The 25,575-nt window shown below is 38.1% G+C and overlaps 1 protein-coding gene across 1 annotated transcript; it reads right to left on the reverse strand.

The window, feature by feature from the left end:
• Positions 1-344: 344 nt before the first annotated feature.
• Positions 345-24,474, reverse strand: LOC148360727 (ribosomal protein S6 kinase beta-2-like). Its single transcript, XM_088341623.1, has 16 exons — positions 24,246-24,474; positions 21,581-21,635; positions 20,323-20,381; positions 18,602-18,716; positions 16,699-16,767; positions 16,482-16,629; positions 14,965-15,022; positions 12,190-12,290; positions 9,470-9,560; positions 8,327-8,417; positions 7,162-7,269; positions 6,328-6,390; positions 5,058-5,135; positions 3,872-3,979; positions 2,422-2,534; positions 345-2,338 (listed from the first exon to the last, which is right to left on the reverse strand). Exons 2-16 carry the CDS (start codon positions 21,632-21,634, stop codon positions 2,176-2,178), a joined length of 1,419 nt encoding a protein of 472 aa, XP_088197749.1. The 5' UTR covers position 21,635; positions 24,246-24,474; the 3' UTR covers positions 345-2,175.
• Positions 24,475-25,575: the final 1,101 nt, after the last annotated feature.

Raw genomic sequence — 25,575 nt, forward strand, 5'->3', positions numbered from 1 at the left:
CATAAATTGGCCGCATCACTGAATAAGCCGCAGGGTTGAAAGTTTGGGAAAAAACTAGCGGCTTTTAGCCCGGAATTTACGGTAGTTTGAAAAGTGGCTGCGCTCGTCAGGCTACAGCAAACTAGATTGATGCAGGAGTGTTTCTGAGAAGTTTTCCAATGGCAAAGCTGAAGCGCTCCATTATGGAAACAGTAGTTTGAGAGCTATCTGCTGGGCCAGTATAGTAAATGTATATGAAATGATTTCACAGGCCAGATATAATTATACTCCGGGCCGGGTGTGGCACTCAGGCCGCGAGTTTGGAACTTATGCCTTAAACATAAACATAGTTTGCCAACAACAAATGTGAATGTGTCTTTCTTTTTATTTACTTGTCAGGGACGTGACAAGAACTGTCATCAATTTGCCAAAACATCTGTAAATTCACTTAATATCAGCATTGACATTTTACAACAGTGAACTTTCACACGTTCTGTACAATTGCACACTTCATTCACAGCACCATATACCTGCAGAGAATTATTTTAACTTAATTTAGATAAATAAAATATAAGAGAGCACAATCGACACCAGCTGTCCAGAGCTATATATTTTAACACTGCAGAAAAAATGTAGGGACCTTAATCAAAGGAAAAAAGTAGTGTGGGGGTGGACTTGTTATATTCTGGCTCAGAAATACTTGCATTCGATAAATACTAGTTGGTGGTACCGCAACAAAAAGTAACAAGTCTTTTTAAAGTGTATTTCTTCATTCAGGCACTTCATACAGCAGCCAGGCATTCAGCTCAAAACTTACCTTTTTTTTTGATATTACAATTCTGTTAAAAGGGACAGTGTGTAGTATATGACCACTGGATGTCACTGTTGCGTGTGTATTGCATCCAAAGACGAGTGCTAAAAAGCACAAGAATAAAAACTACGGACACTCAAGGTGACCAAAACCATTCTACTCGTTTTTTTTGCAGTTTTTGGGTACCCGTAGTATCAAGATGGCAGACAATTGGCAGACAATTATGTTAATTTTTCGACCAACGGGTATCTTTAAAAATGCAAGTTTATATGAAAATCCACATATTTTTGCTTATCGTTTGAATCTACATGTTGTTTTTTTAATGAAGAAAGGTTTATTTTTTTGTTATTGTTTCTTTTACCACGAAAAGCTCCTAATACACACGGTCCCTTTAAGAGAAGTAATTTATTTCTTAGATGCTTCCACTTCTTTATAATTTCATTATGTTTAAGGTGATTGTCTCTTTTGGAAAGCATGATCAAACAACTTAAATTACTGTCAACCTGAACACTGGCTGTAATTTATTTTTTCCTCCCCTCAGAAAAAAAAAATAAAATAAAATAAAAAATACAACCTAAAGTTGATTAAAAATAATAAAAAATAAAAAGTTTCAATAACCACTGCCTATGAGATAAAGTACTTCCTTCCATGTTTTAACGTATTAAGGAAGAAGCACTGAAAGTCTCTTCACCATAGTATGTGTAAAATGTAATAATCACTGCTCATGAAAACAAGTTTTCCATTTTCTAACCTATTAACTCATTCACTGCCAACGTCGACTAACAATGTTGAAAAAAACTTCTGAATTTAGTGCCAGTGACGGATTTCGACGTCGATTCTCCACTTAAGTAGGCTGTCTGAGAAAGAACAGTCTAAGTCAATGAGTTAAGCAAGGTTTAGTTTTGTTGAAAATTCAACAACATTTTGACTTTTACAGATTCGATACCAATGACAACTAAAGGCCTCGGGAATCTGTTCCTAATTTGATGCAATTGACAACTTTAGATGTCAGCGCTTTATTTTATATTAAAATAGGCTGAATAAAGACTTTGGTGACACAATCCCATATGTATAGGGAAAATGATGATCAAGTGCCACCAAAGCCTTTATTCGACCTACTTAATCGGAAAATGGAGACTTGACATCTAAAACAGTCAATGGCACTTAATTCAGAACTGATTTTCGAGTACTTTAGTCATCATGGTAGGTCAATGAGTTAAGAAAAGAGCTTTTGAAACTCAATTTTCTTTTCTTTTACACATACTATGGCAAATGGTTTGTGCCGTTCCATTAGTTAAGGAAAAAAGAAACATTGAAAAGACTAACTTAACTCTGTACCCAAACCCTGTTCTCAATGATTGACAAGGTCTTTCTATGCATTGTGCTCATCTGTGATGTCCCGTGTCCTTTTTGGTCCTGGCAGGCGTTTTGATGGGCAGACTGGCCGATCCATTCTCCAGAAGCTCGGGGGATGACACTTCTGAGGGACTTGTGGGAGGAAAAAGTCCTGGTTCTCCATCGATATTTGGTTTAAAGGACTCGGTAGGACTGCAAAGAATCCAAAGGAAAAAAGTTGAACGACAGGATGATGATGGTGCTCATACACTAGCTTAGTCCAGTGTGCCACTTACCTGATGGGTGTGCGTGGACTACTGTTGTTTCGCCGAGCAGGCCACAATCGCCGTTCAAAGGAAAATCCCTCTTTTAAACTCTCCAAGACTGAAGGAGCCACATAGGTGAAACCCTGATGGAAACCAAGGACATATTCATAGAAAAAATGCAGCTTTTAGATTTTAATCCAAGGTGCATAAACTGGCTGCTAGATCGCAAATCATCGCAGTAGGGCTGCAACTATTAATCGGGGGTTGTTGACAAAATCGATATTAGAAATGGTTGACAATAAATTCTGTTGACGATTGTTGTCACCAGAAACGTTTTTCCAACAGAGTGAGGCATCTTACATGATTACAACACTCATGGACAATACTGTCTGTGCAATGATTGATCAGTCAATACATTGTTTCACTGCCCGACAATCACATCAAATTGGTGACAACAAAGATCCAAACAGATACAATGGTAAGAGCACCGATTCCAAGCCACCATGGACGATTGTTGCCAGTTGGATGAAACTGGAATCGGACTCTGATCACGATGCAGGATCCTACACACTAGACTAGGGGTGTCAAACTCATTTTAACTCGAGGGCCACACGGCAGATCAAACATACTCTCGGGAGCCGGACTAGTCGATTGAGGCGAAAGAAAAAAAGAGAGAAAGAAATAAGAAAGAGGGAGAGAAAAATACTGTGTGACAAGGAAAGATAGAAAGGGATAAAAAAGAGAGAGAAAATGTGAGAAACAAAAGAGATACAAAGAGAAATATAGTGAGAGAGAGTTGGAAAGAAAAAGAAATCCAAAGATAAATTGAAAGCGAGAGAGAAGGAGAGAAAAGAGGAGATGAAGAGAGAAGGATAGAAAGAGAAAGGGGAAAGCAATGGATAAAGAGAAAGAAAGAAAAGAAAAAAGGGGAGAGAGAGCAAAAGAAGGTAAAAAGACACAAAGAAAGAAAGCAACAAAGAGGAAAAAAGAAAGAGAAAAATAGAGATAGAGAGAGTGAAAAAGAGAGAAAAGGGGAGGAAGAGAGAAAGAGAAAAATACAACTGCAGGGAGAGGCACCCGGCTTTGGCAACATCAAGCGGACATATTTCAACCTGCAGCTCGTTTTTCTCTTGCGCTTCCCCCAGCGTTGTCTCACGGGCCGGATTCAATCCCTTTGCGGGCCTGATTCGGCCCGCGGGCCGCCTGTTTGACACCCCTGCACTAGACCCTTTGGTACATAAATTCAAAATAAAAAAAAACTAAACAAATAAAAACATGCACATATTTTGATGCGCATGGATATTTTTGCCATTGACAGTTTCAAATGGGATTCCTTTTGGTTACATGTTGATAAGTTTAAATTTTCGCAAACACTTAAAATAAGGAGGGAAGACAACCATCAATAGAAGCCAAACCTCAGTGACAAATATGGATACAATCGAACATTGTAATGTGTCTTTGAGTCCTAGGCTGTACTTACAGCAAAGGTGTGCTCTCCACTTAAGTTGAATGAGGAATCATCTGGACTATCCATTGGTGTCTGTCGGGTGAACCTGGTGTCAAACTGGCTCACATCTTCCTCTGAGAGCTAAATGGACGCAACGTATATGTAAACGTGATTAAAGAAAACAAAATAAGCAGGAAAAATGAATTACTTGATTTAATCCTAATTCAAATCCAATTTACATACAGTGGAACCTCGGTTCTCGACCATAATCCGTTCCAGAACCCTGTTCGAAAACCGATTTGTTCTATCGCCGAAATCATTTTTCCCATTAAAAATAATGTAAATCGTTTTAATCTGTTCCAACACCCTGGATGTTTACCTTGAATGTTTAACGTAAACTAAAGCTAACCCAGGCTAATCGTACGTTCGCGTTATCGTAATCTTCCGTACGAAAGATTACGCTAACATGAACGTGTAAAAATTAAAAAAATCAGGTCGTCTACAAGTCATTTAGCCCCCGGGTCTCCACAACAAGTGGTGAGCGGTTCATTGGAAAGGGGGCTCCGTTCCAACACCCTAAATGTTGGGCTCCGTTCCAACACCCTGAATGTTTACCTTGAATGTTTAACGTAAACATAAAGCTAACCCAGGCTAATCGTACGTTCGCGTTATCATAATCTTCCGTACGAAAGATTACGCTAACACGAACGAGTAAAAATAAAAAATAAAGGATAAAGAAAAGAATTATGAATAGGATTTCTTACCTTTGTGGTGGTCAGCAGAAGGCGCACACCTCCTTCATATTTTGCTATTATTTCTTTCTTAAATGCAATAGTTGTACGCACTACTTTTCTTTTTTCACCTGCAGCAACTTTGCTGCTTGCACTGACTTTCTTCGGAGGCATAATTAGGGGCTAAAAGACTTCGTACACCTATATCAAAAGCAAAAGCAAAACGAAGCACGTCCGCACGCGATAACACAAAAAAAGCGATCTACACCCGTACGCCGCTCAGCATCGCACCCTAGCGTACGCACTCACGCATTACCGGCGTTCGAACTCCGATTTTTTGACCGAACAGCGAAGCAAGAATTTCTCAAAATTTCTGGTCGGACTCCGATTTGTTCGAACTGAGAGGCGTTCGAAAACCGAGGTTCCACTGTAATTGAAAATGATAAACGGTACCTGTAGCCAAATGTAAAACGTTACAAATATCTTACCAGTATTGGCTTGTACGGTGGCTCGATTTTCTTATTTAGTAGGTCGTCCCATTTGATTTGCTTGAAGAATAGATGACTCTGGAGGTTGGGGTGGGGGGTTAAATACAGAGAAAGCACATGTGAATCAACAATATGATGCTCTTGCTAGCATTTGATATTTTCTTCTTTTCATTTATGGATCAAGGTGAGAGTAAAATCAAGCCTAAATAAAAATTGGTGAAATAATTGAGATTAATACTGGAAAAAAAGGCTTCCAGGATAAAGGTGAAGCTTAAGCCATTAAGGATTACACAGTCATACCTCTCTGTATTAGCTGATTGACATACACAAAATTTGCAATACGAGATGTCTTTAGTGCAAAAGTTTTGCCCGACATATGAGGGAAAAATCCAAATTATGAGTATTTCCGGACGCTACCACTAGAGAAAACTTGAGTCTGCTCTTGCCAGTTTCAGTTCGTCCCAGTTAGCGCATGTCTTTTTTATGGCATAAGACAGGTTGTGTTGTGTTGTGTTGGTGTTAGGGTTATTCATCAATCATAGACAATTCATTGCATCTCCAAACAGAAGAGCAGCTTCAGCGACAGACTGCTATCACAGTCTTGTTCCACGGACAGACTGAGGAGATCATTTCTTCCTCATGCCATGAGGCTCTTAAACTCCACCCGGGGGAGTAAAAGCCCACATTAAACCCCACCCCACATTTGCATATTGCCCTATTTTTATTACTAGCACTATTGAAATACTCTATATCAACACGTTATATTGGGTATTTCTGTATTCTATCTGTATTTTATCATTTTATTTTTCAACACAAGGACACTGCTGGAAGTGTGAATTTCCCTACGGGGATGAATAAAGTATCTATCTATCTATCTATCTATCTATCTATCCATTCATTTAGTGCCTGCTTCAACATATTACCGTAGTGACAAGATTTTCGGTACGACAACTTGTATTATTTTATGAGGAAAAAGTTTGAAATAGGCAAGTTTAGTTTAATTAAAATTACCAAATTGACTATGGAGCACTGAGACACAAGTTGTTGATGTGTCTGTTGGTGTCTTATACAGTGTTCGCATTGTCTCTGTGTGTGCATGTGCAAGAGCAGTATGATCTCCAAGAGGCAATATAACACTTCTTAATCAAATACCTATTGAGATTAAATCAGATGACGTTGAATGTTATTTCATAAGAATTTCGGGCTTAAATGTGTGCCACTGAACTACAATGTCTGTGAAAACATGTAATGAGGCTAAAATGCCACTTACTTGGATATCAGCACAGTCTGCTTTACCGGAGCCAAGCCTCTGGGCTGGATTCTTCTTCAAAAGCTGAAGACAAAACAAAAAAAGGTGATAATTGAAGACATATCTGAATCTATGTCTATAATCAATCCTGGACAATTGCTACATGCATTTTGTATTGTTTAAAAAAAAAAAAAACAATAAACATGCACAAGATATTTAGATGCACATGGATATTTTTGCCATTCACGGTTTCAAGTGGGATTCCAACTGGCAGCCTCTTGGTTCCATGTTCATAAGTTTAAAGTTTAGTAGACACACAAAATAAGGAGGGAAGACATCTATCGAAAGAAGCCAAACCTCAGACATGAGATTCCAACTTGTTCTAAAGGTCCTCCTGTGAACCATTTCTTTTTATTGAATCTCCTAGGTTACAAAAGCAGATCTGCCCTAAGGGTTGTGAAAATCAAAGATCAGTAATGGCTAATAGTGAAAAGGATCCAAATATCGCATACAAGTCAAATGAATGAACAACAGTACGAAATAACAAAACAATTAACAGTGAGTACAAAGTAATGAACAAATGTGCGCATCAAAAATAGAAAAAATAAGGAACAGCCCTGTCATCCCAATCAAAATGTTCTTTGCAGGTGTCAGATAGTCAAAACAAAAAGATTTACTTATCACTCCCCGATTTTTGTCACCAAACAAATTAGAAGCATTTTTTATTGTCCGGGAAAAAATCTGAATAAATGATTTTCCGTACTTAACATCAGTTAATGTACTTTCCACTGCTATTTTTTGTGTAAAATACAACATCATCATAAAAATCACCATGGCATGTTTGTGTCTACTGACCTTCTTGATGAGGTCCTTGGCATCGATTGTAAGATATGGAGGCAGATTAAGTTTGCATTTCAAAATCTTGTCAATGGTCTTTTTTCTGCTATCCGCTGTGAATGGGGGCTAGAGAGGAGGACAAGAAAATTCTGTAAGTGATATACAACATTACAGATCATAAAGAAATGTTCTCCATCCATTTGTGATGACCGTTACATGTGCGCGATAACCTGCTCACTTCTGTGTTCAATTTCCTCCTCAGAGCTACTGTCACTTGTCTTGTTTTCCCTCCAATCACGACTCTTGCTCGTCACTCTTAAAACACTATGTCTCCTTGGCTCTGTGCTAGTTCCTTGCCCTTCATGTCACATTCCAAGCACCCTTTTCACAGTCTCTCCAGTGTACCGAAATACTGCCTGACCTCCCAAACGACGAATACTGCTTGACGAACTTTTGGACTGTTGACTTCAATGCTAACTGGATCCACCAAACCCTTGGCCTGTCTATTTGGTTACAATTTTTGCCTCTAGTGCTCTGGACAAGCTGTCCTGTTGCCCGCCTTTACAAATCTGTGCTTCTGAAACAATTTGACTCGCGTATAACCCACTTCATTTGTATGTTTTGCGGCTGTTTTAACCAACAGTGACGCACTAACTGCAATAATAAGAATCATAACAAAATTTTGTTAGAGGATTGGCCCAAAGAAAATATTTCACTGGTGGGTACATCAGTCAAAAAATTAAAGATACAACGTGCAATCTGCAATGTTGAAATCTTCTTCACAATTATTCAAAACACCTTATTTGAATCTAACCATCCATCCATTTTCTGCGCCGCTAATCCTCACTAGGGTCTCGGGGGTGCCGGAGCCAATCCCAGCTATTTTCGGGCAGTGGATACACTGAACTGGTTGCCAGCCAGTCGCAGCTAACGCTACACCCACAAGATATATGAGGACCTACAGTTTACATTCATACTAATTGACACACTGAAAATGTGTTCCAGTATTTATTTCAGAAAGCATTAAGTACTTATCACAGTTAGGGCACTAATGTTTCCAAGTTTTGGCTAAGATAGAGAATGCAACCTTATGTTTCTATGACTTAAAGTTCAGATGTTTCTCTTTTCACAAGAAGATTTTGTCAGAAGTTTATTTCCAACGAGCAAAATAGATTCATCTCACCCTTCCAGTCATCATGTCAAACATCAGGGCTCCAAGACTCCACCAGTCCACTGCCTTGTTATGACCTGACCGTGTAAGAATTTCAGGAGCCCTGTAACATAAAGTTAAAAAAGTACAAATAATTGTTGACAAAAATTGTTCAGTCGAATAAATTGTGGACACAAAAATCAGTATTATGGTACCCATTATATATTGTTCTTTTAGTCAATATTAATAGTAATTATTGATTGTCAATTGAATTAAGCCAAGCTCTTGTCTTTCCAACAATACTATTTAGGGACATAATTACTAGAGTTATATCCATCCATCCATCAATTATCTGCCCCGCTTATTCTCAGTAGGGTCGCCGGGGTGCTGGAGCCCATCCCAGCTATCTTCGGGCAGTGGGGAGGGGACACCCTCAACTGGTTGCCAGCCAGTCGCAGGGCACACAGGGACAGACAATTCACTCGCTCAGTCACACCTAGGGACAATTTGGACCAGCCAATCAACTTGACATGCATGTTTTTGGAATGTGGGAGGAAACCGGAGTGCCCGGAGGAAACCCACGCAAGCACGGGGAGAACATGCAAACTTCACACAGGAGGTTCGATCTCATGACCTCAGAACTGTGCCGCACACGCGCTAACCACTGCGCCGCCGTGCTGATTACTAGCGTTGTATAATGATATTAAAATTTGTAAACAAAGACACACAAAATAATTGGATTTTTTGTGTTTTACTTTTTCTAATATAGCATTCAGTAAGAAATTTGTTTTAAGAATATCAGTCTCCATAGGCCGATTTTAATCAGTTATTGTATCTGTAGGAAAATAACAGATCTAACTTATTTTGTGTCGAAAGAAAAAAAAGACACTAGGAACAGTGTAATGTTTTTATCGGAGCTTTACTCGAGGGAAAACTTGAGAACCTCACCCAGACCCGAGCTGCGGCAGCTCTTAAGTAAATTGAATTGGCGTTTTTTGTTTTTGTTTTTTTAACGGGAGAATCTTATAGTCTCCGAGACTGGATCAGTTTCCCAGAACTGCTTTGCAAGATCAACTATGAAGGTACGAGATTTACATGAGCCTTCAACCAAGTTATCCAAGAAGTAATAGAGTAATACACTGCCATCATTTATATAAGTGAGTGAGTGATACTTACATGTACTCTATGGTGCCGCAGAATGTGTGCGTGATGCTTTCATCGTGAATGGACTCCTTACAGAGTCCAAAGTCTGTTAACTTGATGTGTCCTTTAGATAGTAACAAAAACCATTAGTCAAATCAGATTGTAGAAATTCACCTTGCTTCAAATAAAATTCCAGGAAATCCACATATTGTTATGACATTGTTTTCAATACAGTTAGTCGGGAGAAATTTGCTTAAAGGAGCTGTAAAGAATCTTGAACTTTTTTACTTTATGCCGCCATCTCCTGGCTTGTGTCATTACTGCAGCATCTGTAAAGCTTCTTGTGTTGCGTGTGCAAGTATGTGCTTGAAAGAACTCTTTTTTTTTAAGGTTTTGGTTGGCATTTGAACTGTACTATAAACGGGCCTTTTCTAAATGTCACCATTTTCTTGCTACACTAACAAATAAAAGCTAACGATGTGTGGACGAGCATGAAGACAGTCGCCACCAACACACCTGCGTTCCTCCTATCTAATGTATTCTGTCCCGAAAAGCTTTGCTAAAAGATAAATGCAGACGATCCTGTCCTAAAAAAAGAGTAATATACAGGACTGTCTCAGAAAATTAGAATATTGTGATAAAGTTCTTTATTTTCTGTAATGCAATTAAAAAAACAAAAATGTCATACATTCTGGATTCATTACACATCAACTGAACTATTTCAAGCCTTTTATTATTTGAATATTGCTGATTTTGGCTTACAGCTGAAAAAAACTCAAAAATCCTATCTCAAAATATTAGAATACTTCCTCAGACCAAGTAAAAAAATAATTTTATAACAGCAAAACTAAATCAAACATTTGAAAATGTCCATTGATGCACTCAGTACTTGGTTGGGAATCATTTTGCAAGGATTACTGCATCAATCCGGCGTGGCATGGAGGCAATCAGCCTGTGGCATTGCTGAGGTGTTATTGATGCCCAGGATGCTTCGATAGCGGCCTTCAGCTCATTTGCATTTGTAGGTCTGGTGTCTTTCATCTTCTTCTTAACTATACCCCACAAATTCTCGATGGGGTTCAGGTCAGGGGAAATAGCAGGCCAATCAAGGACAGTGATGCCATGGTCAGTGCACCAGTTACTGGTGGTTTTGGCACTGTGGGCAGGTGCCAGATCATGCTGGAAAATGAAATCCTCATCTCCATAGAGCTTTTCAGCAGATGGAAGCATGCAGTGCTCTATAATCTCTTGGTACACAGTTGCATTTACTCTGGACTTAATGAAACACAGTGGACCAACACCAGCAGCTGACATGGCTCCCCAAACCATTGCTGACTGTGGGAACTTCACACTGGATTTCAAGCAACTTGGATTTTGCTCCTCTCCAGCCTTTCTCCAGACTCTGGCGCCTTGACTCCCAAATGAAATGCAAAACTTGCTTTCGTCTGAAAAGAGGACTTTGGACCACTCTGCAACTGTCCAGTGCTTCTTCTCCATAGCCCAAGTCAGACGCTTCTTCCGTTGTCTTGAGTTCAGAAGTGGCTTGACCATGGGAATACGGCTATTGTAGCCCATTTCCCGGACACGTCTGTGAACTGTGGCTTTTGATTCCTGGACTCCAGCTTCAGCCCACAGTCTTTGAAGCTCCCCCAAATTCTGGAAGCGGCTCTTCTTCACAATTTTGTTAAGGCTGCGGTCATCTCTCTTGGTTGTGCAGCGTTTCCGGCCACATTTTTCCCTTCCAACAGACTTTTTGTGGATATGCTTTGAAACTGCACTCTGTGAACAGCCTGCTCTTTGAGAAATTTCTTTTTGTGTCTTACCCTCCTGATGGAGGGTATCAATGATGGTCCTCTGGACAGCAGTCAGATCAACAGTCTTCCCCATACTTGTGATTTAGTTTACTGAACCAAGCTGAGTGTTTTTAAGGCTCAGGAAACCCTCGCAAGGTGTTTCGAGTTCATTAGATGATTCAGGTGATTAGTTGAATAGCCTACTTGTATACTTTTTCATGATATTCTAATATTTTGAGATAGGATTTTTGAGTTTTCTTAAGCTGTAAGCCAAATTCAGCAATATTAAAATAATAAAAGGCTTGAAATAGTTCAGTTGATGTGTAATGAATCCAGAATGTATGACATTTTTGTTTTTTTAATTGCATTACAGAAAATAAAGAACTTTATCACAATATTCTAATTTTCTGAGACAGTCCTGTATATAAAGGATTTCACTTTGCGGGACGTTTTTGGAAAGCAACCCCTCAAAAACGAGGGATTACAGTAAATAATACCAGGCATATTTTCTCCGCCTGGCAACAAACTATCAATTAAATGGAAAAAAAATGTAATACGGACAGGGATGTTCTCATGACAGTATTTACATTTACCTAGAATGCAGTAGGAAGGTTATTGTCTCAGAAGAAAATAACTTTGGACAGACGCAATGTCTCGAGAACTCATATGATGTGAAATCCAAAGACAAAAGATACAGAATTTGAACAATTAGTTCTCCAAAACTGTCCAAAAGCTTCCTGGAGTATTACTATAGACACCTAAGTTACCAATTTACAAATTCAATAGTTTTCCTGTTACTGTTGCTCAACACTCAAATCCTTTTTTTCAAATCAATACAAATGCGGCTTTAAAAAGAAGGGTGGGGAAATTTCCCACAAAGAGGATTTAAAATATGTTAATTTCGAAACACAAACCAAAACGTATAAAATCAAATGCATGCACTCTTGACCAAAATGTTACCTTGGTGATTCAGCATGACGTTCTCCGGTTTGAGATCTCTGTAAATAATTCCATTAGCGTGGAGATGACCAAGAGCCAGGATGATTTCTCCTAAATAGAAACTAAACATGCACAGATTGCTGGTATCAATTACCAAAAATCAAGGCTTGGAGACAAATTCTAAAAGAAAAACATCTTAAAACTTCAATTCCAGAAGCTCTGATGCGGTGTCACGTATAATGCAAAGTGACCTCGATCTTTCACTGTATATCAAGTTGAAAAAGGCTAAAAAAATATATTTTAAAATGTAAATTAAACAACCTTTGATTAGAATTGCATTCAAATTTGTGCCACGACCAAAATTATTTATGGTGACAAATTTTGAATTGATTATTTTTTTGGTGTTGTTTGTATTAAAAACGAGCCAATTTTATGTGTTTTAAGTAATAGTAGTCAGGGTTGGGCAGGGTTACTTTAACTGGATTACTTTCAATTACTTTTAGATTACTCCAATACCAAATATGCTAATAAAAGAAAAGAAACTAAATATGAATAAAATGACTACATTTTGTGCAGGCTTGGGGAGTAACGGAATACATGGAACGGCAAAAATGATGTTGGCAAGCTGTTTGGATTTATTTTCATTATGTTTCTGTTGCAATTTATGTTAGTTTTGCCGGAGATCAAAGAGATCAAAGCCAGGAGAGAAAGCTTACCACGTGTTGTGAGTCATCATTTTATTCATATTTAGTTTCTTTTGTCTTTTATTAGCATATTTGTTATTGGAGTAATCCAAAAATAATTGAAAGTAATACAGTTAAAGTAACCCTACCCAACTCTGATGGTAGTGTAGGTCGCAAATTTGACCACTAGAGAGAGTATGTTCCCTGTGCATGGTGTGCTGCGTTAATCCTCTAACACAGTGTTTTTCAACCTTTTTTGAGCTAGGGCACGTTTTTTACATTGGAAAAGTTTGCAGCACATCTCTAACCAAAAAATGTTATAAAATGACACTGAACCGTATGTTTAATTACAATATAATGTATAATGCCCCCAGTTTTTACAGCACAGAAACTTGACAATGGCATAATATTTGCAGAAAATGATTCATAAATGTTTTATAAAATTTTAAATTTTAAAAAATGACATTGGATAATTTCTCACGGCACACCTGCCGATCTCTCACGGCACACTAATGTGTCGCGGCAAAGTGGTTGAAAATCACTGCTCTAACAATTATCAGCTGCCATTGCAAAAGGTAGACGCGATTCCTGTCTTTTCTTTTTACTGTAAAAAACAGACACACTATATTCTGGGACCAGGTTACTTATTGTGGGTCCTGTAACGTTTGGACTTTTGCATTTTATTGAGCAGAATAAGAAATATACAATGGGGAGAAAAGTAATCAACCACCAGTTGTGCAATGAGAGAGGCCTTCGGTAAAAGAGTTCTTTTTATTTTTACACAATATGTTGGAAATACGGGCTTCTTAAAAATTAGGTACGGCTCTCTGAGAGCCAGATATTTAATTCCATATTATTTGAATACTCGTTTTATTGTAAATCAAAGTATGTTTCCTTTCTCAATCTGTCTCTCATGGTTGAGGTATAACTATGATGATGATTACAGGCCTATTTCATCTTTTTAAATGGGAGAACTTGCACAATTGGTGTTTGATGAAACACTAACAATTACCTTATTTTCACGATGATAAGGCGCACTGGGTAATAAGGCACACCCCCGAAAAAATGGTTGTTTGTCCTATATTGTCCATACATAAGACGCACCGGACTATAAGGCGCTACAGTGGGAACATCAACAAAACAGTAAGATAGTTCAGTCAAATGTATCAACCCCACTTATCATGAGGAAGGTTAAACTCTTCAAGAAATGCCAACTATTTCTTAGTTTCTATTTTCTTTTTTGCTGGCAACTGTGTGGACAACAAAGTAAGAAATTAATTGTGCAGGGAAACCTGGTTCTTTACTGTGCATATGACAATAAACACTTAGAATTGAATTGAAAAATAGACTGATTACAGAAACATCAAGTTCAGTCTGAAACTAGATACTGGGAAACTATAAAGCCGGGGTAGCTCACCAAAGTCATCTTGCAGCCATCACATTCAATAATAACATGGTCCTCTTACATCCTTGAGTGTAGTAAATCCAACCGTGTAAAATATTTACATACTCCAAAACACGCAATAATGCAGACAATTAAAAGAAAGAATTTGCCTAGAAGCATCTGCATCGATGGACATTGCTTGTTGCTAGCTGTCTGTTTAGCCCCATAATTCCTGTTTACAAATACAGACTAATAAAAAATGTTTTCTCCATGCCGTGGAGCAACCTAATTTGTGATATAAGTTCATCTTTATTGGCAAATTGCAGGCTTCGTTTTGCCCCGCTTTAGCCTAAACGAACCTGTAAATGCTAAAAAGGCCCAGCCTCTTTTACCTCCGAATAACTTTAGCCAACAGTGACCGATTGAAATGATGATTGAAACATTGGTTAGGAAATAAAACGCCTATATATATATAGATATATTATATCCCAGCACACCGCGGACTACTTCGCCTACGGGGAAAAATTTAGTTGCCTTCGTCGCAAGACTTTGCGACTCAGTATTGATCCATACATAAGGCGCACTGTATTATAAGGCGCGTGGTCAGCTTTTGAAAAAAATAAAGGCTTTTAGGTGCGCCTTATAGTCTTGAAAATACGGTACTTTAGCAAAATAATGCTGCATAAAGAAATACTTGCAATTCATGGAAATGGAAAATAAAACTCTTACCAAGCAGTATCCTCCAAGAAGATGCCTTCCTTCTCCAGTTGCATGAATAGCTCTCCTCCTGGTGACATACAACTACATGTAAGATATAACAATCTAGGGTACAGTTACGGTTCAAGATCTTACTAATAATTTATATCGTATGTGAAAAAATGTGAAGAGCAAAGTTAGGTTACTGTATTATTGAAGATAAAAGGTGAAATGTGAAACTTTAGATTGATTCTATCATTGTTCTTTTCAATGGTGTTAACTCCTAAACTCAACAGTCGGGAAAGTGACGTATACACAGCTTTACAATTGTTCTCTTGGATTTGTGGTTAGCTTTTTTTTTGCCTTATGTTTGCTAGAGAAGCGGTGCATTTTCCTGCAATAGTTTACTTTAAGTTGGCATTGCATTGCATTTTAATACCGGATCTTAGAGGGACAGTGTGTATTACGGACGCTCTTCCGAACATTCGAGTCCCAAAAAAATGGTAGATATAAAGACTTTTTTTCGGGATGTCGAAAAATACTTGGACATTGCTGTAAGTTGGATTTTGTATTGTGCACTATTTCTGAGTACAAGACAGTACTGTAGTGCTTCTTTCCGCGTATGGCACTGTGAGAGTTCACCCAGCATCCACCCCGGAGAAGAAATCGGCTTCCTCTTCCCTGTTTGTGTGTAAACATTCTATACTGTATTTCCAGCGCGCTAAGAACTTGGACATTTTTATTGTTTAATAGCTCATGCACCCATTCAATATGGTTGGTGTAAAGTGCCAAGAAGAGGTGAGCCGTTTCTTTGGAAATCAAAGTTTAATAAGAAAGCTTGATGTGGTTGAGAAAATGGTCGGAACGCTTTTTTTTCTGCCACTTTTTACCACGGAGGAGGAAGTTGCCCAACTCTTAAAGCCCATCTTCCAAAAGTAAGTTAAACTTAACTTGATTTATCCTCATAGAGCATTTTATTTTATGAACTGTTTATTTTTTTAGTACAAAACAATACAGGTTACTTTTACAAGCCTTAAACAAACCTTAAACATACATTCCATACAAAATATAGCACTGAAGCAACTTACAAACAAATTCTATTTAAGAACGATCGTCTCGTAGGGCAGCGTCTGCATTTAGCGCCTCCTAGTCCTTTTCCAGGGATAAATGAATATTGAATGTATAACATTTGTGATCTTTTGCATCACTTGAAGGAATACTGGAAGTTGTATGAGATGACATTATAAAGCGGAAGAAAATGGGTGCGGTCTACGTAGTTGGTTTTCTTCCTTGTGATTTAGAGCACTTGTTTTATGTTGCACTACAGACTCAGTGAAATCTAGTATTTAAATGTTACACAGTATCCCTTTGAAGAGTTCAATCGTATTTTATACATTTATCAAAATAAATAGGGCCTTAATAGTGACAAAAATCTGAAAAGCAGGGTAATTATGCAAAAGAACCATTTGGATAGAACATTGTTAACCAAAAATTGCAATGGGGGAAAAAAAGAGCTATGAATTGTTTGAGTAGGCCCGTCATTATCTTACCGCTTAAATACTCCAGTATGAGGTAGAGTTTACCACCAGTCTGAAAGGCGTATAGGAGATCCACAATGAAAGGATGTCTCACTGTCTCGAGGATCTCCCTCTCTGCCCGTGTATGTGCGGTGTCTTTAGCATTGCACACAATTTTGGCCTCAATAGAAACATATGGTTAGAAACAAATTTGGACGGTTGAACTTGAAAGCAAGTTTTTAAAAAGTACCTTTCTGAGAACCTTCATCGCAAATACCTTTCCAGACATGACACCTTGGACCTTCCTCACCTGGAAAACCTATAAAGAGATTGAAGTTTGTCCTGATGTTGCTAAGGCAGAAAACATGTTTGAATGTTCAAACCAGTACGTTTCATTACAGACTAGGTTTCATATGTTCTTTAGATTTGTGACAATAAGTGTTGTTGAAAGACTATGTTCTCAGGCGGGCCAGATCAGTAAAATTATTTCAACTCGGAATTTTTAGCTTTGTTTTTCAGTGCTTCATCATTCAGCCCACTTTAGTGCCTACCCTACATATTATAATCATGCATGACAAGGGATCTTTGCTAAGCACAACACATTTATTTACAAACAATGGGCAAAAAATGTTTTTCATGTTTGGCACAAAATGCGTGAGATGGTTTATTTTAACAGTTGAGTGAATGCGGTTTTGCACCTGAACCAACTTACAACGCATTACAAACTCGTCAGGAGCTCATTTACGCACTTACTCCCATCTAGTGGTAGGAGGGAGCATTTATTTTGCATTCATCTTAAAAAAAATCATACCTTTTGACAGAAATGACATAGAGACTCACTTCTTTTTTTGACATACCGTATTTTCCGGACTAGAAATCGCAGTATTTTTCTCATAAATTGGCCGTGGGTGCTCCATATACTCCGTTGAGACTTATAAGTGAAATTATTGACACATTATTATATCATTGAGTTTCAAATTTATATTGCCCGCATTACATACTCTGGGTGTAGCGTCCACACCGAAAGATGGTCAAGTCTTGACTGATGGTTTACAGATCATTTAATTACAACCCCTTCGTTCACCAAAACATCTCACCACAGAGAGAAATTGTACCGATTTGGTGGGTCCCAAAACAATAACAAACTGAGTGGAAGTGCCTTTGTGGTTCACGCCGTAAGTTTTGAACCATTACAATAAGAAAGAAAATAAACACACAGTAATATTACTGATGTACTGTTTTAAGCAGTGTTTAAGCAAATAACAGTAATAATAATTATGGTGAATTCCAAATTATGTCCTTTACACCAAGTCCGACTTATACATGTGTTTTCCTTCTTAATTATGCTTTTTTTTGGCTGGTGCTACTGATACTCCAGAGACACGTATAGTCCGGAAAGTAAGGTACTCAGAGATTTGTGGCACGCTGAATCAAATAATACAACGCCAGGCCGTATGTATGACACCCCTTGTATAATCTATGTGGAGGGCGAGTTTTATTTTTATTCTATTCTGGTTTTATATTTCTAAATACTTGTTTATACTGTTGATATTCTTAGCTGTTATTCATTATTCATTGTCTTACTGCTGTAACAAAAGAATGTCACCATTGTGTGACGAATAAAGGATTATCTTATCTTTAGTTTCAATGCTAGTAATCATTTTTGTGTGAGACAATGAAACAGCAAATTTTTTAACAGCTGACATCATATACATGTGATAAACAGGGGCCGTTACCAAAAGGATGCCTTTTATCCATCAATTATCTGCACCGCTTATCCTCGGTAGGGTCGCGGGGGTGCTGGAGCCCATCCCAGCTATCTTCGGGCAGTGGGCAGGGGACACCCTGAACTGGTTGCCAGCCAGTCGCAGGGTACACAGAGACAGACAACTCGCTCGCTCATTCACACTTAGGGACAATTCGGACAGGCCAATTAACCTAACACGCATGTTTTTTGGGAATGTGGGAGTGTCCGGAGGAAACCCATGCTAGCACGGGGAGAATATGCAAACTCCGGATAGGAGGTTCAATCTCATGACATCAGAACTGTGCTGCACACACGGTAACCACTACGCTGCCGTGCTGCAGATGCCTTTTAAATCACTTTTGAATTATTTTCCACAGACACACACCCACATACCAATAATACGCACCTTGCCATAGGCTCCTTTGCCAAGGACTGTGAGAAGCTCAAAGTAATCTGGTCCAACTCTCTCACGGTCTCTATTGACAGAGTCTCCTGTCAGCTCCACTATTTCTTTTAGCGTACTAGAAAGAAGTTATACATAGTCATTTGAGTCAGAATATTCAATACACAGTGTAACCTTTTCAGCATTGACTCCATTGTATGTTAAAAGAAATTCTAAGCATGCAGGTACGTACAACGGGTGCTTTTGATGTTTAGGTTGACCCAACTGTGACATAATGCTGGCGGTGCCTACATTTGAAATTATTGTTGATTAAGTATACTTTGTTACTAACAATAAATCACTAGATTTAAGGGTGCACATTTCAACACAAAACCCGGATTTAATTATTTATTTGTTTTAAACTGGTAAAAAAAAGAAAATTGTGGCTTTTTTTCTTGGACTATTTTTCAAAATCACAGACGGATTCATTTACAGTTCAATAAGTTTTATTATAAACAGTATATGATTGATAAATAATAATTTGTTTGTGATTACGTGTGTAACATTTTGCATAGCGCTGTCCATGTGTACACACACAAATGAGTGTAGAAAAGTGAAACTACATTAAGAATAGCTGAAACTGAGGGTCACTTGATAAACCTGAAATTTGACCATTGCATTTAATGCCTCTATTCTGATACCAACACCACAGCCATTAGGATGGATTGAGACAAATCAATTATTGATTCAATAATTTTTGTCAACCAAAAAGTGAATTTGTGAATTTCCCTGCGGGGATGAATAAAGTATCTATCTATCTAATTATATTTCGATGTACGGATGCTCCCCTACTTACGACCATTCAACTTACGCAAAACTATAGATACGAACATTTTTTTTCCGTCGAAAATATCCGGACATTGCTGTAGGTTAGATTTTGTATTGTGTGCAACTTTTTCCGAGATCAGGACAGTACTGTAGTGCTTCTTTCCGCCGCTACCGGCGTGTGGCGCTGTGAGAGGTCAAACAGCAACCACCCTGAAGAAGAAATCCGGCTTCTACTTGCTGGTTTGTGTGTAATCATAACATGTACTTTTGACGTTTTTATTGTTTAATATCTCGTGCGCCAATATGGTTGGTGTGAAGTGTCAAGAAGAGGCGAGCCCTTTCCTTTGAAACAAAAGTGGAATAAGAAAGCTTCATGCGGTTGAGAAAATGATTGGAACGCTTTTTTTTGCCACTTTTTACCCACGAGGAGCACCTCTTGAGTCTTTTCTCAAAAGAAAGTTAAACCTCACTTTATTTATCTTTATATGGCATATTATTTGAATAAATGTTTTTTTAGTACAAAACAATACAAGTTACTTATACAAGCCTTAAGCATACTTATATAAACCTTAAACATACAAAATACAGCACTGAGGCAGCTTACAAACAAACAAACTCAACTTACGAACGATCGTGCGGAACCTAACTCGTTCGTAGGTCGGGCCGCGTCTGAAATCTTGTTGTTACTGATATCTATTGACCCTTTGTACACACGTGATCTAATCAAAAACGATATGTTCGATGTAAATTCAATATTTATTTTTCAAAACTATTTTTCTCTATCAGATTTTTATGATTTAACCAGATTCAATTGGATGTTTTTCAAGAAACCTCACACTTGTTTTTTTTTAAATCAGTTTACCATACTTTAGTATCGATATTCCATCCACTAACACTAAGGACATTATCGAACTTACTTGTCGGATACAGGTACAAGTAAAGGTCCGGTGTTGGTGTTGTTGTCACAAAGATCATCCTAAGGAATAAGAACAATAAGCCTGAGTTAGTTCTTACTGGTAACCCATTTAAATGTGAAAAGACTTGGGCCACCACCAGTAAGTTAACTACACTTACAAGTAAATCAACTTCCACCATGTATAAAAACTATACAAATGAATAACAAAAAAGTTTTAAGAGTAAAAATAATTTGCTGATTGATTGACATTATTTGTTGCCTCTGGTCATCCAGAAAAAGGTTAAAATGAATTCAAAATCTGAAAAAACAGAGAGAAAAAAGGGCTGATGTGTGAAAAGCTGGATCTTATCTTAATCCTGTCCCCCTTGACAGTCTAAACACTCTTCACAAATATTTAATCATGAAACCAATTTCTTTCAAAGAAGTATTATATGTAAAAAAACAATCACAATCTTATCATTGTAAACAAATCGACATGTGACTTAAGATACTTAAGATGTGATTTTAAGGTTCTGTTGGTAGTATACAAAATCATGCATGGACTTGCTCCCTCTTATCTTTCAGATTTAATTTCCACCTATGTTCCGGTTCGGAGCCTTTGCTCTGAAAATGCTGGTCTACCAGTGATCCCAAGATCCAAGAAGAAATCTGCAGGTTTGAGAGCAGTGGAATGCTCTGCCCTCTGAGATTCAATATGAAACCTCAGTGGAACTGTTTAAATCTAGGCTTTAAACACACTTATATTCTATAGTTTATGAATGACTGATATTTCACGTTGACAATATCTGTGTATTTTTTGTCCTTGAAACATCCGTTGCAGCCTGGTCATCCTGGAAGAGGGATTTCTCAAGGTTTCTTAATTTTCCTCCTGTTGAGGTTTTTGAGTTTTTCCTTGCCCTCATGCAGGTTTTAGATCAGGTGGTGGTGTAATAATAGTCTGAAGTTTGCAATAATCTGAGGTCTGTGCAGCCCTTTGAAACTTCCATTGATAAAGGGCGATACAATTAAACATGACTTGACTTCTGTCTCTTTTATCTTTAGGTCTCAAGCTACATTCCGTACAACCATTTTAATTTAAAGAAAAAGGTCATTTATACATCACAAAACTTCATGGATAATTTAATGGTATTAATTTGTGTGAATTGCATTTTAAGTGACACTTATATACAGGGAAATAGTGGCATACCAAGATTCTCTCACACAAATTGGTACATTAAATTTGAACATTAGTGTTTAAGGATTGTGGGCTTGAGACAAACCTCTTTATCGCTGATTTCCTCAGTCTCCAAATCTATGTCGAACACTCCGGCCATCCTGAAATAAACACGTCAGACAACGTAACAGGGCAAGATACTATATGTGTTCAGATGGACAAGTTAAAAACATTCGGCACACAATAGTGAGAAGTGAATTTTTAGTGTAAAACTAACAGTGGCGGGCCGTGCATTTCACACCTCGGCGTTCAGTAGTGCTATGTCTGAATCAATCGAAACCTCAATAACTATTTAATGCCTATAAAACATTTACTGTAGCTACAGCTGCGACACATATTAAAAGAAAATATCAATGATAAACTCAAAAGTGTATTAGTATTTAGGAATACAGCCACATTTAACTCACCAAAATATTTTGATTTGTGCACAAACTCCATCCTTCTTTCTTTGCTCAAGAAGATTTCAATTACTCTGACATAGAATATCCTGCGTTTTCGTTAAAGCAATACGTTTTTTTTCAATCACCACGAAGGCTAATACAGAGAGTTGAGCCTGTTGTGTATGTGGCATCTGTTTTTATTCAATTTAGGGCTGAAAACATACGTTCCACAGAAGCAGAGGACACAGGTATGCTGTTTTCTTTTATCTTTTCGTTGTGATATTAAGCTTACTGCCCCCTAGTCGATAATAGTTTGTGAAACCGCTGACGTTTCCTTACGCTTGCTAGAAGGCCCTGGTCCGCCAGTTTAAAATTTGATTGGCTAAACCAACAGCATTATCCACACTTATGCTCTATCCACACTTATGCCTCGGGACCTGCAGAACTGATTGTAAAAGCCTCCGAGTAGATTTCTGACCCTGGCAACAAGTAATGGGTTAAATGTGATTGCTTGAATGCTTAAATATGAAACAACACATCTAGAAGAGGTGTAACCAGACGAAAATCAATAAAACAAAGCTGACAGACAGTTTGGAATTGTTTAGTGGGTAATAAGTACTCATGCATAAAATATAATCAACATCGTATAACAGTTCATTTTATTCCTAGCAGACATGGGACCAAGTCACACATGTGCAAGTCTCAAGTAAGTCTCAAGTCTTCACCTTCAAGTCCCAAGTAAGTCCCAAGTATTTTTTTCTTGGGCAAGTCAAGTCACAAGTCAAGTCCCGAGTCTTAGATTGCCAAGTCCAAGTCAAGTCACAAGTCATAAAAACAGCGACTCGAGTCGACTCGAGTCCAAGTCACTAAGTCTCAAGTCCCCATGTCTGATTCCTAGTACAACTCTTTAAATTCTCAAGTAAATTGGTACAGCTGTTTCGAACCTTTAAGTCCAGACAATGTTTCATCAAGTTGATTTTGAAGTTGCTTTAAAAGTTTTGTGTTGCATATTTGTAATGATCCTGTTGTTATATCGAAATGTGTCACTGCATATGAGTTATTCATTCCAACCTTTTTATAATTTCAGTCATTTATATCTCCTTATAATAGTAGTCTGTAAAGCCCTTAGAAACATTTTGTGATTAAGGGCTATACAAATAAACGTGACAATATTTAGATATTTTAGGGCAACAGAGAAGGCATTGGAGGCCCTGACGACCCACCACTAGAAACCAACAAGTACTGTATACATTGATCATGTGATTCCCGTTGGTACATTTTATCAATGTTGGAACGTTAGTTAAGACAGCTAAAAGTAATGTTAGGTCATTGGTAACCACAACATGTGAGTCACACAGTTCCTTAAAGCAATTTAGGCTTACAAATGATCAAAAATGTTCTTTCTTTTGTTTTTTCTTTTTGACAAACAGGGGGGCGCCGTGGAATGCTCTTCCCCCTAGGATTCGATCTGCAACCTCAGTGGAAATGTTCAAATCTAGGCTTAAAACACACTTCTATTCTAGTATAGCATATGATGAATAAACTATATTTTATGTTGACAATATCTGTGTATTATTTATCGCATCATTCATTGGATTTTTTTTTTGTTTGAACAAATGTATTGACACTAATAACAGCAAACAAACAATGTGAGGTTTTAAAAACCCTTCTCGAGAATCTTAACAGCAATCAAGCATATTCACAATTCCGTTATATAACATATTTGATAGTGTCAATAGATCCGTCCGGTTTGAACAAATTCATTGACACTAACAACAGCAAACAAACAATGTGAGGTTTGAAAACCCCTTCTCGATAATCTTAACAGCAATCAAGCATATTCATTGGATAGTGTAATAATAGTCTGTGGTTTGCAATAGTCTGTGCAGCCCTTTGAGACTCTTTGAGATTAAGGGCGTCACAAATAAACATGACTTGACTTCGTAACCGAAGATGACGATGGGCTGAAAAATAGCTTAGCACACAATCGATCCTCAAACTGTTGTAGAACAATGAAAACATTTTGTGTAGTATTATACCGAGACGAGTAATTGAAAATAATCAAGTATAGCGATCGTGTGATTCCAGTTTTTGATGTTTTATCAACTTTGGCACTGAAATACCGGTAATGTTAAGTCAGTGGTAACCACAACATTGTGAGTCACACTGTTCCTTAAGCAATTTAGGCTTATAAATCATCTAAAATGTTATTTTTTGTTTGTTTTAAATAAACAAAGGTGACGTTTGGGGTAGTAACTGAAGATGAAAGGTTACGCTAACAAATATCTTAGCACCTAGTAAGAATCGCTGACGTAAAGTTAAACAGTTTACCTGACAATGCTTTCATCCGGGGATTTCTTAGCTCACTTTGAACCGCTTGAATGTGTAGTCCAAATGTCTTTATAGGTCACAAAATGGGTCGGTAATTATTTGGTTTCCTGCTGTAATATCGATTTGCCAACAAGCGAGCCAACGTATCCTCGTGGCGGCTTCCTGGTGTTGTTGTTCCGGCGTTTTCGCAACGTCACCGAACTTATTTTTTTCCTTTGTGTTGAATGGCTATTCGCAAACCATGGCGTCCCGCGTCATCGCGAGTACAGCGTCACTTTTCGAATTCTTTCTGGTCTTTAAGGGGGCAGTTTGTATTATTTAGCGCCTCCTAGTGGTAAAAAAAAGCAACAATATTATTTATATAAAAACAATAAAATAAAAACAGTACTGATTTGAATCGGGGCGTCTTTAGGTTCAGAGCACCCAGAGTGTCAGACTGGTTGAAATATAACACGTAAAATTCAATTAAATCAAGTCAAGTCGTGTTTATTTGTGACGCCCTTACTCACACGGGTCTCAAAGAGCTGCACGTGTAACGGGTGTAATAATAACGTTTGTTTTATTGAAATTCCTGCTGAAATATGTTGTATAGTTTTTGTGTAAGTGTCCTGCAATGATGAGTCCAACAGTGCCCACCTGCTGGTATGGGGTAGGGTTTGGTTTGGCTTTTGACATGTGACCGGAAGGCGGGGTTTTTTGGCAGTCTACAACGAGCTGCCAACGATCAAAGAGATCAAAGCCAGCAGAGAATAGATAACCACGTGTTGTGACTCATTCATTTGCAGCAACTATAATAAAAACCTCATCATCCAGTCCAGCGTGAATGTGGACCTTTGGTGGGACTGGTACATCGCAGTTACACACGGACCACAGACTATTGCAAACTACAGACTATTATTACACCTCCCCCTGATCTAAAACCTACATGAGGGCAAGGAAAAACTCAAAAACCTCAGCATGAGGAAAATGAAGAAACCTGAGAGGCGACCGTACAAGAGGTAGTCCCCCTTCCAGGATGACCAGGCCTCAATGGTTGTTGCAATAAAAATTAAAATAAAATATAAAATAACTATAGTGTAATATGGATGCCCATATAATACGGAGTGGCGGCACGGCGGCTGAGTAGCTAGCGCGTTCGCAGCACACATCTGAGGTCATGGGATTAAATCCAACTACCAGCCTTCTTGTGTGGAGTTTGCATGTTCTCCCCGTGCCTGTGTGGGTTTCCTCTGGGCACTCCGGGTTCCTCCCACATTCCAACAACATGCATGTCAGGTTAATTGGCTGGTCCAAATCGACCCTAGGTATGAATGAGGGAGCGAATTGTCTG

Source organism: Urocampus carinirostris, chromosome 8 (assembly GCF_059441175.1).
Source record: "Urocampus carinirostris isolate Australia breed hairy pipefish chromosome 8, RoL_Ucar_1.0, whole genome shotgun sequence".
NCBI classification, from domain to species: Eukaryota; Metazoa; Chordata; class Actinopteri; order Syngnathiformes; family Syngnathidae; genus Urocampus; species Urocampus carinirostris.

Excerpts from the sequence above, each read along its gene's own strand:
- LOC148360727 (XM_088341623.1), bottom strand. The coding sequence starts at position 21,634 with ATGGCCGGAGTGTTCGACATAGATTTGGAGACTGAGGAAATCAGCGAT. Across the intron at positions 9,561-12,189 it reads CGTCATGCTGAATCACCAAG|GACACATCAAGTTAACAGAC; the intron begins GTAACATTTTGG and ends TACTATCTAAAG. Across the intron at positions 2,339-2,421 it reads AGTCCACGCACACCCATCAG|TCCTACCGAGTCCTTTAAAC; the intron begins GTAAGTGGCACA and ends GATTCTTTGCAG.